The sequence below is a fragment of the Corvus cornix genome, chromosome 3 (assembly GCF_000738735.6).
Source record: "Corvus cornix cornix isolate S_Up_H32 chromosome 3, ASM73873v5, whole genome shotgun sequence".
NCBI lineage: Eukaryota > Metazoa > Chordata > Aves > Passeriformes > Corvidae > Corvus > Corvus cornix.
In genome coordinates this window covers 59,274,742-59,288,246 of record NC_047056.1, presented here as the reverse complement: position 1 = coordinate 59,288,246, position 13,505 = coordinate 59,274,742, and the positions used below count along the sequence as shown (strand labels likewise).

Sequence of the window (13,505 nt, the reverse complement as noted above, 5' to 3'; positions counted from 1 at the left end):
CATTATACTACTATCAAGGCTGAATTTACTTACCACTAAGCAAACGCAAATAGTCCCGCAATTGGCACTGCCCCAATAACAGACAGGAGCTGAGGAATGCTGCCACAATATGCAGCCAGATGTTTCAGGGTGGGACATTTCAGAATGGGCCCAAATTCACTACTCTGGGGATGTGGGCTTGGACTAGCACAGAGAAGAGCTGAAAAAGCCAGGGCTGGCACTAATAACTGCAAGCAGTTGTTCTCTGATGCAGCAGCAACTCTGAATCGTGCAGTGGAGATGGGACCTTAGTCATGCTTCTAAACTCTGTTCAAACAGTAAATGTGTTGAAGGCTTTAGTACAGTTTGGGAACAGGTTCCTTGAAGAAATTCCTGGTATTTCCTGGTTCCAGGCAGGCTGAAAAACACTGTGAGAATGTAATGGCTTTTGGTATGTCCATTTATGGACATGAATCAAAGGAACTGCAGGGAGGAAAAAAAGTGGAAAATGAGAGGAAAAATAAGTTAACTGAACTACTTCCTCTCTCAGATTCTTCTTGGGTTTTGGGCAAAGCCTTACACTGGTATTTCATCCCAAATTCTCCTTGCTAACTACTTCCATATGTAAGGCATAGTATAACATCAGTTAAAGCCACATTTAAGCACTGTTTTTAAAGAACTTAGGTTTTTGGTGGTAGGATACAAAGTCAGAATGGTAGAATTATTATATGTTCAGGTAAGAATATTACTGTTCCTTCTTACATTCAATGACCTTTTCAGTGTAATGAAATGAGGGCTTTCTTCAAGTGAGAGGTCTGAAAAAGCTATGCTACATGAAAAAAATACAACCGATCTAGTAAAGAGTATGCTATTTCCAGTGGTGTCCAAATGTCAGTTTTCTCAGCTGAGTCCCTGTCTTTGTGAGACAAACAACTGGATACTGTTCAAAGACTTATTTGTTCCTGTGTGGCTGCGGATCATTAAAAGTGGCTCATTTTTGAAGACTTTTTAAACTAGTGTCTTTTGGATGTGTCTTAGCTCTGAGGAATCTGACAAATTTCCATCTGGAGAGTAGAGCCTATTTCATATGAAAGGGCTATAATCCGTGTCTGTTGTTCACATCTGTATTGTGTTAGAAAGCTAAGCTGCAAATCCATGCAAAAGTGTTATGGTACAAAAATCTGAAATACGATGGCTTAGAACTGTTTCAAAGTATTTGATACTCTGGTCTCCAGCCACCTTGAATTCCTGTTTAATATTTAATTGAGTATCTTTTATTAAATCAGTATTGACTTTACAGTGATTCTTTACCAACTGTATTATTAATATGGCTGGAGATCCATTTTAAGGAGCTAGTAATCAGAATTAATAGACTTTCATATATGAATAAAATATTTTTAAAGTAGCAAACCTGAACAATAGGATTTTTTGAGGATGCAAACAACTAAAAGCAAACTTCCAAAGCAAGGTATTTTGAAAGGAATGTGAACCACTGTTCTCGCCCATGTAAGTGACTTTGGACTTTTGAACTCAAGTTTTTATTCTTCCATCTATGCATCTTAGGCACAAAGAATGAAATCAGGAAACTTCTTTACGGCTGAAAGGCCCACTTTGTAGCCATCATTTAAAATGCCATAAATTCCACACAAGGGCTCCGTTTTCCTGGGATACCTTTGAAAGAAAGTCTTACAAAGAGTATGATGCCCACCTACACCTCTAGGAGAGCTTACAACAAAATATTTAAATTTCTTTACCTTCAGAGATAAAACCTTCAGAGGTCTGACACCTGTGAAATGGTGTAAAACGCGTGCTTCTGTCAGAAGACTACACATATTCCTGGAAAAAGGAGTGCAATTCATTATCATGCATGCTTGGGATTTATGGTCCCTGATATGCTCAGGGGAGAGCAATAATTTGCTTAAAAGATTTTCATATGTAGCATGCTCCCTTATTTTAATTCCCAGTGGCAACAGCAAAACACCATTAAAATAGCCTGACAGGCCTCTTCTGTACCCTGCTGGCCTGTGAAACAGTGCAACAATGTGTCAGATGGCAGGCAACGCTGTTTCACCATCGTATAATCAGGGAGAGGATAGGTAGCGGTCCTGGGCTGCTTTGGGGGAGCCCTTTCATGAGCGTCTTTCAGACAGCCCTTTCTCACCTAGAGCCCTGCTGCTGCTCTCTGACCCTCTAGTGTTTTTTTCCAGGCACGGCTCGAGGACAGTACCAGGGGAGGCCACAGCATTTTGTGGCTTAGGTGCTGGTGATGCAGCCCACATTGCAGAGAGCTGGGAGCAGAACTTGAGTGAATCTCATGGGCCCATGGTCATGAGGCTCATGGGAATGATGTTACTAGGAAACGTCATTCATTATAATATCTGATACCAATCTGTAAAAGACTGCAGGGCAGAGTTGTTCCTCAACAGGCTTAAGCAGTGCTGTAAACACCCCACCTCTTAGAGGAATTAATCCCAACCTGTCAGGTGCATTGTGCTTCTTTCTGTTCTGCTGATCCTGAGAGCTTCTATAGTGATGGTTATGAAGTCCACTTACATCCTGTCCTTGCTGGAACTAGAAATGACAGTTTTCTTGTTATTTGGGGGTGGAGCCACAGTCACGGTCGGGCAACCAGTCCTTGCTCTTTTACGAGGGTTTGACGTGTTTCCAGGGTGAACTGAATGGCTGCATCACATTCATAACCTGAAAAAAAAAATAGAGAAAAAACACTGGAGAGTCTCAGGGAGCATAAGAGCCAGAGGCTACCCAAAGGTATTTAGTATGGGACATAGAAAGCCACTCCCTCATGCCAGGAGAATTCCTTGTGTTTTCAGAGGAAGGGAAAATGCTTCTACGGCCTTGAGCAAAGCCTGGTGAAGCCATTGGCAAGGCTCCCATTGACTTCCCATTAGTTTAGGGCTCTGTTGTTCATCATTAGTCAAAGCTGGTGTTAGACTGATTTGCTGCTAATGCTAGCTGAAATCAACAGGATTGGAAGGTGCTCAGGAAGGATGGACATTTTTGTAAGCTAACACTCTTTCAGCACCAGGAAATTCCAGATTGAACTTGTTTGCCTGAAAAGGATTCTTGTTGGAGAGCATGTTTTTTTCTGAAAACAAGAACTAATACTTCTAGTGCAAAGGTTAATTTTGAATTCAAAGAATCTCCTTGTCTTAACAAAGGGACAAAAAACCTCTGCTATTAATGTAGGACCCAGCACGGGAGTGAAGCTTTTCTTTTAGCTTCAGGGGGATGAGGCAAGTGACTCACAACTGTCCTTACACTAGTTTTTGCTTATCTAAGAAGAATGTTTGGACCATCATCAAAATGTGTAGCTCTTACAATACTTCTCATCTGTGGGCCTGCTAGAGTATGAACCTATGGACACTTTACACAGAACTGCCACGTGAAATTATTTAGCCTGGTCAGCAAGTAGGAAGATAATCCTGGTAATTGCCACCAGAGTTCAGTGCTCCACCATACCACACTTAGGTGTTAATTCAAGTAAAGCTACATCTAAATTAGCCCTACTCTGCATGAAGATTAAATCAGAAGCTTATTAGAGGCCTCTTCCAACCTGTAGGATTCTGCGATTTTTATAATACAACCCATTAGCTCTTCCCTGAGAATTGTACCAAATTTTGGACTTCTGGATTTGACTCTAGAGTCAAGAACCACTTCAATGCTTTTAGTAACTGAAAATATTTTCCTTGCCTCAGTTGAAAGAAAATCTTGACCAGTGGAACACCTCAATGAAATTAAGCATGTTGTGTGGCGTATTACAGTAGCAGTTGAATACCATGGTGACCAGCCAGCTCCCTTCAAACCACATGTGATGCATGAGAGACCTGCTGCACTTTCTAATGCCATACTGGGCTTGGCAAAGCAAGCCTGGCCCTTCCCTTCATTCTAAACTTAGAAGAGTAACAAACTACAGTTGGTTCACTAGTAACAGAATAAGTAAATCATTAGCTTATTCCTAAGTGTATGTGCTTCTAGACAAAGAACTCACCACACATTACTTGATTTTCACCTAGTGCAAAGCCAAGCCCTTTTAGAAATACGTTAAGAAATAGTGGAGACTAAAGGTAAATGAAATACCAAGCCGTTTATATAAAAAATATAAATACTTTATTTTCAACTAAAAAGGTGCAAACATGTAACTTTTGGTCACACTTCTCAACAAATAAACTGTCCAAAAAGAGCCATAGTCAAAGAAAGAAACAAATGCTCAAGTGGAAAGACTGATGAGCTACAGAACAGTCATTTTTCTTAAAGCCACTTGTCTTATAGTAAGTAAGCATATTTAGCCAGACGAATGCTTTGTAACGTTACAGGCACCCCAACTTCATCTTGACCTCAACACACCATTTGGCCTTATGTGAACAATTTCCACTAGAGTATCTATTTCATGCTTTGAATGCATTGTCAAACAAGCTTTAAATCTTACCTATCTTGTTCCAAAAAAGAAGGCTATCATTGAACTTTCAAAGCATTAAACAAAAGCACAAAACTTTAAATTAATTTAGATAACTGTACAAATATATATACACACATTATTTACAATATTCATAAAAAGTAGCTTGTTGCAGGTAAATTAACTGCCACAAGCTGTCCAGTCTAATTGACATGATTCTGACTCTTGTTGGCCAAGCCATCCAAATCAGAATGTCAGAGCTGAAACATTACTGTCCTGACTAACAGAACACCTTCTACTTAGCACTTTGCTGGGTGTTTGCATTCCAGCTGTTGCTGTCTCTAAGCCAGCGCCAGCAAACATGCTAATGGTCTCTTCTCAATTGCACTACTAGATGAAGCACGCTGTACCACATTAAGGGAACATTTGCTTGAATCTGCTTTTCCTGTCTGTTTCCCTTAACCCCATCACACCGCCTCAGGAACAACATGCTCTGAAGCTGTGTCTTGCTGTGGTCCCACTGTCCATTCTACGTTCTTCTTCAAACCACCATTTGGGGTCAGTAGAAAAATTGTCTTAAGTCACATGGAGCAGTTTGTTGAAATTAAAAAAAAAAAATTGATTTAAATACCTTGTGCTATTGAATCATGTTTACAAAATGAGATGCAAATCAGTTCAAGTTGAGAATCTACTTAGCGTCTCCTTCTGGCTTTATGCCATGTCTCCATACATCTTTCTGTAGTACAGAGACTCAAAGATGTCATTGTCTCCAGGGCAGTTGTAGTGGCACGCGCAGGTCTTGATGAACATCATTTTTCTTTTCATGATCTCCCCATCAGGGCACTTGAACTCCACGGGGAGAGTGGCTGTTCTGTGGGGTGTGCAGCAGCGCCCGTCAGTGCAGACACCACAGAACTTAGCTCTGTAGGTCTTCACGCTGGTGCAGCCAGACAGCTCAAACTTGATGGGCTTGGAGATTTTGGGGGTGCGAATGCACTTTTTGCCTTTCTGTTAGGATGAAAGTGAATACAACATGTTTAGAAGGTAGGCTTTCACACAGCACACTAAGCTTGCAGGTTAAGGGTGAGCAGACATGATAATCCTTACTGTATTATCACTAGGCAAGATTGTCTTGTACAGTGCCATAATACAGCATGAGAGAAAACTAAGGACATTTAATTGTAAATAGTGATCACCACTAGGGTAAAACTCAAATCTCAAAGCAAAGCACTTGAAACTGACTACCTGTCAGCACTGCACTTTTGGTCCCTGTCCTTTTGCTAGTGGATGGAAGCATGCTAGTACAGCATACATAAAGATAATCGTATTTACCTTGATGTTCTCCTCCAGGTCTGCTTCACAAGGTCTGACCATGCAGAGTCTACTCTGTTTCTCCAGTCTGCAGAAGGCATTATCATTGGTGACCCTTGTAGAGATACCCATGCCACAGGTCTTGGAGCAAGCACTCCATTCCGTGGTCTGCACCAGGCAGTTGGCACGCATCATTGTTGGGTCTGGACCATAAGTGTCTTCCAGTCTGTAAGCTGCAGGAGACAGAAAACCAAAGTGAGACCACTGCGTGACCTCAGCCCTCTAAATGCTCCTTCTTTTTCCTGAGAATTTCAGGCAGCTACACTAAATTTGTGGGGTGATTCCACTAACTGCAGCCCTACAGAGTCTGCCCTGTGTCCACCCAGCCCACTGCCTTCAGCCTCCAAGCAGAGTGCCCCTTTCCCCTGGCTGCCATCTGCACAGAGCCACTCACCGGCGAGTGCAGGTCCCACGGCAGTCTGCTCTTTGGCCTCATCGCAGACCCACTCCTCGCAGCACTTTCCAGGGAGCTTCACCCGGCGCGGGTAGGGGCAGTCGGGGCTGGGCAGGCGGACGTCCATGCTGCAGAGAGGCACGCAACCCACCGCGCCGTCCAGGCAGGTGCACTGGTACTTGCAGCTGCTCTGGAAGGACTCTCCGCTCCGGTACACCATGCCGCTGAACACGCACGGGGCGCCGTCCCGAGCTGCGAGGGGCAGGAGGCAGAGCGTGAGTCGGGCGGGCGGGAGTCTCGGAGGTTCCCACTACCCCCACTCCCTGCCCCGCGGGACCCTGTCCTTGTCCCCGCGGCGGGCGGCAGCCCCGGTCCCCACTCACCGGTGCAGACGCCGATTCTGCGGGTTGGCGGGGGAGCCGAAATCGCAGAAGAGCCCCTTGTGGTGGTCGCAGGGGTCGCGCTCGGTGCAGAGCTCGCCCAGCTGCTTGGCGCAGACGCGGCAGCAGCCGCAGCCGTCGAGCACCAGGGAGACGCCGGCGGGGCAGGTGGGGCCAGGCCCTGCGCCGCACTGGCACTGCCCGCTGCACTCCTGGCCCTGAGCCTGCTGCAAGTGCCGGGGGAGAGAGAGAGAGAGGGGGGCGTCAGAGCCGCCGCCGGGACGCCCGGACGGGGCAGGCGCAGCGGCGCCGCGGGCGGCAGCACTTACCGGGCTGAGGAGAGCGAGCAGCAGGGCTTACGGCGAACGGGGCGAAGGTGCTGGGGACCATCCTGCAGCGGTCAGCGGCTTGTGGGCGGCGAGGCGGCGGCGTCGGGCAGGCAGCGGCGTCGGGCTGCCGGGCAGCGAGGTGAGCCGAAGGTGAGCCGAGAGCTTCCCGCAGGGCGGATCTCCTCGTCGGCGCGGGACGGGGCTGCGGCGGACGCTGTGCCGGAGGTGGCTGCTGAAGTGCTGCGCGGCTCCGCTCTCCTCCGCTCCGTCCGAGTGCGGCGGGAGAGTGGCTGTGTGACTGACAAGTGCTGCCGGTACGGACGCCCCTTTATAGGCGGCGGCGGCGCGGCCCTCGCCAATGGGCTGAATGGGGCCGCGGACAAACAGCGACATTCCGCGCATTCCTGCGCGCCGCGCCGCGCCGCCCGCCCCGCCCCGCGCCGCCGCCGCCGCCCCGGAGCGGCCCTGACCCCTGACTCCCGCATTCCTCCGGCTGCGCCCCCCCAGCGCCACTCTCACCACCACCCCCCCCCCCCCCCCTTTACGGTTTTTTATTTTTCGTCTTGATGTGTTTTAAATGTGAGTCCCCGCCGCTGCCAGCGCTCCCGGCCGCTCCCCGCCCCCGGCAGCGCGTTATTCCGAGGCGGGCGGCGGGTCCGGTGGGAAGGGGCAAGGGGGCGGCGGGGCGGTTGCCAGGGGCGTTCGGGGGAATCCGCTATTTCCCTTCCCCTGTGCTCCCCGCTCGCCCCCGGTCCCTCCCTCGGGCACAGGGACGCGGAGCGGGTGGATCGGGGGTGGCGCGGGGTACTCGGTGTCCGGCGGCGAACGGTCCCGGCGCTTTGGTACCACCGAAGAAAGGTATAATTACACTACCGGGTATAAATTGACTCTGTGTACCACTGAATCATACTGAATATTTGTAATGTGTTCCTTCCCTAATAGATGCTCTCTATGAATAGAGAGAGTGCCTATTTACTCTGAAATACTTGGCACAGCGAGTGGAGTGTGAAGCATGGAAGAAGTGGCTATTATTTTCCCACCGCCTGTGTGTGCAGCTGTCATTTCTGAGCAACACGTTCCTCGCACATCCCTGCTTCCCAACCTTGCTGATGGTCCGCCCCAGGATTACAACAAGAAGAGAATGGCATGCCGCTGCACTCAGCCAAAACCTTAACACTGTGGTTTGTATTTGACTGAACCCAAGACCTAAGCATTGTGGCTTGGATTAAGTCATTGCAGATAACTGCTATGATGCTTGTTGTTTTTTTTTTTAGCCAGGAGGATGGCTCTTCCCCTGCCTGCTGTGTATTATTTGAATATTCAGTGATGTCATGTTGTTTGACCTCCGCTTAACGCAAGGAATGCCAATGTTTTGGCTTTTGACCTGTGGAAGTATGTTAGTGTTTAGTAAGAGAGACCAGCTTAATGCATCACATTAAGCAATCTGAAATCTGGTAGTTACCTTAAGAGATCTCATCTTTTGTATGTAGGCTTTCCCCCACTACCATTCCCCCTTGCCCCCCACTTCTTCCCATCCCTCCATATCTAGGCATGCTTCCATGCTATGATGCAGCAATATGTATGCACAGGATTCATGAGGGGAAAAGAAGGTCTTCCATGTAATGCCCCAGTAGAACTATTGTACTGTAAAACTGTTACTTATATTCTGCCAGCATTGTACTGTGTCTGGAAAAGTCATTTGGATGTAATTTCTTCTACTTGAAATTCTCCATTAAAAGAAATGAGATTGGCTCTGAAAGAAAAAATAAATCCCAGAGGAATAGTTATGGTGAATAATGTATGTTCCCAAAATCATGAGGTCTCCTAAAATCTGTATTTACTTGAAGGACTCCAGTGGCCTCAGTGCTGGGTAAATAGTATGTGTACCAAACTATGTATGACATGCATACCAAAATGCAAATGTAACCAGGTAAACAGAATGCCTTTTTTAAATGCCTAAATATGGTAGGAGAACATCAGAGAGAGAGAGAGGCTCTAGACATGTTTTATAACTTTCCATGTAAGAGGTTTTTTCAGAGATACAATTTTATTAAACAAAACCTAAGAATCTTACTGACAGAAAAAGTATGTTTAAAAGTAACAAATTACCAGAAAGCCAGGAAATCCAAAATTAAAGGATAAATCTGTCCTAAGTCCTCCCACTGCAGGCCAAGTACAGCAAGCCCCATACACTTGCTGCCCTGAGAAAAACTACTTGAATAGGTGTTTGAATTCAGAACTAATTCTGGTCTTGCACCACTGTGGATCAGGCATTAGCCCACTAAATTAGAAGTTGTGCCAGCACACGCAGGGGGGTAAGAATCAGAGTCCATGGGAGTGCCTTTTGGTCATCTTGGTTTCTGTGTTGTTAGATGTGTCACAATGGGTACCTCATTTATGTGTGTGTATTTACTCACGGGGGCGAAGGGAACCTGGAAGCAAAGGCAGTTCTTTCAGACTCCAGTCAGTCTTCAGCTTATCCTTTCTGATGACAATCCCAGAATCCTCAAGGTTGGAAGAGACCTTCAAGATCATTTAGTCCAACTGGCAATGTGACACCACCATAATCACCCCTAAACTATATCCCCGGATACCACATCCAGGTGTCTCTTGAGAAGGCCACAGGTTGGAGAAGTACATCTTGGCATTGATGCATAAAATGATTAAAATGCACTAATTTTGACTTCCATGCAGGTATTTATATAGCACATGCTTTTAAGATAGTATATTTTTTCTGCTGAAACTAGGAATTCACTATACCGGCCTTGCAGACTTGTTTACACAGCTATATATGGTATGTGTGTGTCTACATCAGCTTCAGTTGGTGAAGTCTTGTAAAATGTACAGGTGTGGATTACTACATTCCTCTCTTGTGTTTTTCCTTCTTTTTTTTTTCCTGCTTCCCCCCAAAAAGTCACTTGATCAGGTATCAGACATAGTGAAAACCTGGCAAGACTACAGGAAAGTGGCTAGACTTGGAGTGTTTGTGTACTTAAAGAAAGAATCTTGCACATTTTCAACTTTCAGTCACAGATTTTTTTTATAAGAGCAATTGGAGGTCTGAGCCAGGCCTCAAAGCGGAAATCAAAAGCTCCCAGAGAAACATACCCGAGGAATGTGAATCTGATCCAACAACCATACGCAATGCACATACAGTACTGTCAGTCTTATAGGAAGTCTTGCCATATATGGACATCTGGACCCTGAGCTGTTTATCGTCACGATAGGCTTGTAGCTGGCTTCAGACATTTCTGTCTTGCCTCAGGTTTAGTGTGCCAATTAGTTCCTTTCCCAAAACGCTCACCAGGATATTTCTTTAAAATTGTAATAAATATATCTCAAAATTCTGAGAGGTCTGGTTAAAGTTACGTTAGTAGGCTTTTGCTTAAAATGCAGATTCCAAGAAAGACTTACTCTGCTAGCTCAGAAATAGACACAGAATAAAAATAAAGAGATTTATTCCATCGTTAATGTGGTTGCCTGGTATTTCTCTTTCTTAGAAGTTATCTGGTAGCTTATTCTACATATCTGTAGGCATAGGAAGGGCTCTGAAGTAGACCACTTGCTGAACTTTTACTCATCCTTTTCTGGGGAGATGCGTGAGCTCATGAATCAACAAAGGCAAAGCAAAGACTACATTTCCCAGGATCTGTCAAGAAACTTATCCATGTTGTGTGATTTGTACTGCTTGGTTAGACTGATACAAAGCTTTTCACCTTGTAGCTGTGACAATTCACGTCAGCTAATCTTACTAATGACAGCCATTAGCTCTTCTCCAAAGTGAACCAGAATAAGAAGGTGGGGAGAGGCAGTGGATATCTTAGGGCCTATAGAAATATTTGCTGCTGAACTGGTGGACCTAGTCCAAATCCCTCAAGATACTGGTTCAGATTCTCTGCTAGCATCAGTTGGGCAGTTCACTAAATGCACTGTTAGCCATCAAAATGCTGGGACTTGAAAAGTTCAAGTCCATTGGGCTAAAGCAAAATCATCAGGTGCAATTCCCATTTGCAGATCTGAGTTTTGTTTTTTTCTGTAATGTCATTCTTTATGTGTTAACATGCAATATTTCGTTACTTCTAGAGTCATTGAGAATGCTGCTTTAAGCACTTGGCTTTATTCTTAAAAAGTAACTGGAGTTTTGTGAATGTATGTGGTCTTAAACCAGCAAAGTGATTACTGGAAGTAGAATAATCTAAACGGGTATTCAAAGCACAGTTACTATTTGTATGAAAGTGAGATTATAAGTAGTGTGAAGTCAAATGTCCTTTACCTACTGAGCCTCAGATTCAGTTTATCTGATTTTATTCTGAAAAATTTGCCATAGATCTGGTCTTAAAACCACTGTAGGAGCAGCATTCCCTGCATCTGTGAGGAGGCTGGCTGTGTCCTGATTTTTGTGGGGAAGTGTAGAGCCCTTCCTCAGCTCATGAAGGTGAGTATGGAGGGAGGAGGCTTTCACTTGTTTATTTCTCTGATTTGACTGAGGTTCGCAAGCTCTTGCTATAGTAAGTCAGCTGGTGTAGGACTGCAGTGAGTCACTAACCACTCCTTTGACAATTGTCCCATAAATGGTTAACAATTCATAAAAAGTTAGTGTTGCTGGCTGGAGAGGAAATGTGGCCAGGGACTGACTCAGAACATGAACCAGAAATCCTTTTGAGATTTTTAGAGGAACCACGTGGAAAACAGCTGGATGAACACTTCCTCCCACTCTGTGGTGGATTATGTGGGCAGGAATGAATCAGATCTGCTTAGTCTACAATGCATGTGATCTTGTTTTCAGTTTTTCAACCTGCTTTTTTCAGGAGATGTCAGTGTAACTTTCGAGGGTTTGTGGGTTTTTTGCCCCAAGCTGAGCCATCGATGTTTAATTAAAGATTTGACCAAATTAGGGACTTCCCTTAACAAATGCAGTTTGATTTGCCATAAACTATGTGATCTCTTAATTTATATTGTAGCTGCTGTGGAGTAGAGGCCTGGGGAGAATCATGTGGGATACGTTTTCCATGTTGTCTCATCGGATAGGGTCAATGCTTGTACATGCATGGGTGACAAATAGTGGTTTCTTTGGGGAGAAAAGAAAAGAGAGAAATGTCCCCCCCATTTTTGATGCAACCTCAGTTCACTGACTTTGGTGTAGTGGGCTTTTCTGTTAGCACATTCCTTCCAGAGAAAATGGAGGAATTGGCTTACTGTGTAGGTCTGTAATGCCTCCGCAGGACTTCATAAGCACACTGCATCAGCTGACCTGCAAAGGAACATAATGTCCTCAATGCATTGGCACTGATTTTGGAGATTGGATGATTTTTCAGGAAAATGGTTCCCCATGGTTCAGCTGCCAGCTTGGCTGTCTGTTTTTTCAGCAAGTGATGTGTGGTATGTGACCTGTGTAAATACATCTGTACAAGTGACGCAGGCAGGGAAACTAGGATGTAACCTACAACAGCCAAGGTGGCTTCCTTATTGACCCACGGATGTGTGTGAAATTTAGCAACTACTGGGCCAGGTCTGAAAAACATCTTCGACTGCTAATCCCTCTGGTGTTGGTGGGAAATTCTCTGTCAGACCATTTTTCACATGGAGACGAGAAAAGCAGATACTCCAAGAAATGTGCATTGTTAGGGAAGTGGGGACATGTTTAAAATATTTTGATTTCCTTTAGGAACTAATTGAGGAAACCTAGTTGTTTTAAACATCAATGGTCCCAGGTCTAGAGTTTACAACCATGTTGCTACAGATGTCTTATTGATGGGTGGCTTTTAAGTAATAAGCATGATGTTGTAAAAATGGTAGGACTCTCACTAACAGCAAGTGTTTCTGAGCATATTACTCCATTTATAACCCTTTTATTAAAGGGTTTTAAATAGAAATCAAGGTTAGATTTTTACTGTATGGTGTTTGTTTTGGCCATTTTGGACAATGGGGTCATTGTGAAGATTGAGCCTAAGAAGTTATTTGTGGTGCATTTCTTGTGAGGAAGCTATCCAGGGTGGATCTTGTGGAAAAGCCTAACCTTAATAGCGTGGCAGATCTGTATGATTATTTAAGATTCAATTATGACATGGGTTGAAGAAACAGTTCATCAACTGCCTTTCTTCATTGCCTAAGCTTTGCAAGGTATTTGAAAATCTTAAATCTGTCCTAAATATTGTTCCTCTGTGAGTTACAAACTTTGTAATAAAAATTTCAGGTGAGTTTTAAAACCATATATGAACCATCCTCCTTATGTCACTCACAAGATAAAGAGGGTTGATTTTCAAATTCCCTGGGAACAGTTTTCCTATTTTACCTTCTTAAATTCAGTGATACCTCACCTAGGCCTTCATATATCTTTATTTTTCTTGATCAAGGGCTTACAAAGAGTGACAGTGGAGTATGAGACTTGGGAAGTGAGCTATTTCTTTTTTGCCATCAAGCTGCCACAGGGGGGAGTAGAAGTTTGGAAAGGACTGTGCTGCCCAAGAAGCCACCGAGGCAAGTGCTGTATTTGTGTGTACCCTGGCCAGTCTCTCACGGCGAGAAAAGCAGGGGCGAAAGAGGAGTGGATGTTCTAGGAATGAAAGGGTTGGTTGGAGAAAGGAGCTGGGATAAGCTGAATAGTTCACTGCTTTGCAAAACCACGCTGTTTTTCTTAT

General features: G+C 44.8%; 1 protein-coding gene and 1 long non-coding RNA gene across 2 annotated transcripts; one reads left to right on the top strand and one right to left on the bottom strand.

Moving 5' to 3' along the window:
• Window positions 1–4,084: 4,084 nt before the first annotated feature.
• CCN2 (cellular communication network factor 2) lies at window positions 4,085–7,157 on the bottom strand. Its single transcript, XM_039569021.1, is given in 7 exon segments — window positions 4,085–5,401; window positions 5,726–5,937; window positions 6,159–6,410; window positions 6,542–6,563; window positions 6,565–6,765; window positions 6,868–6,894; window positions 6,896–7,157. Coding segments are annotated over 7 exon segments (1,044 nt in total). The 5' UTR covers window positions 6,929–7,157; the 3' UTR covers window positions 4,085–5,104.
• LOC104690598 lies at window positions 7,095–10,338 on the top strand. The gene is made up of 2 exons (XR_005604189.1): window positions 7,095–7,181; window positions 7,810–10,338. It is a non-coding gene; the product is annotated as an uncharacterized LOC104690598 (long non-coding RNA).
• The last annotated feature ends 3,167 nt before the right edge of the window (window positions 10,339–13,505 follow it).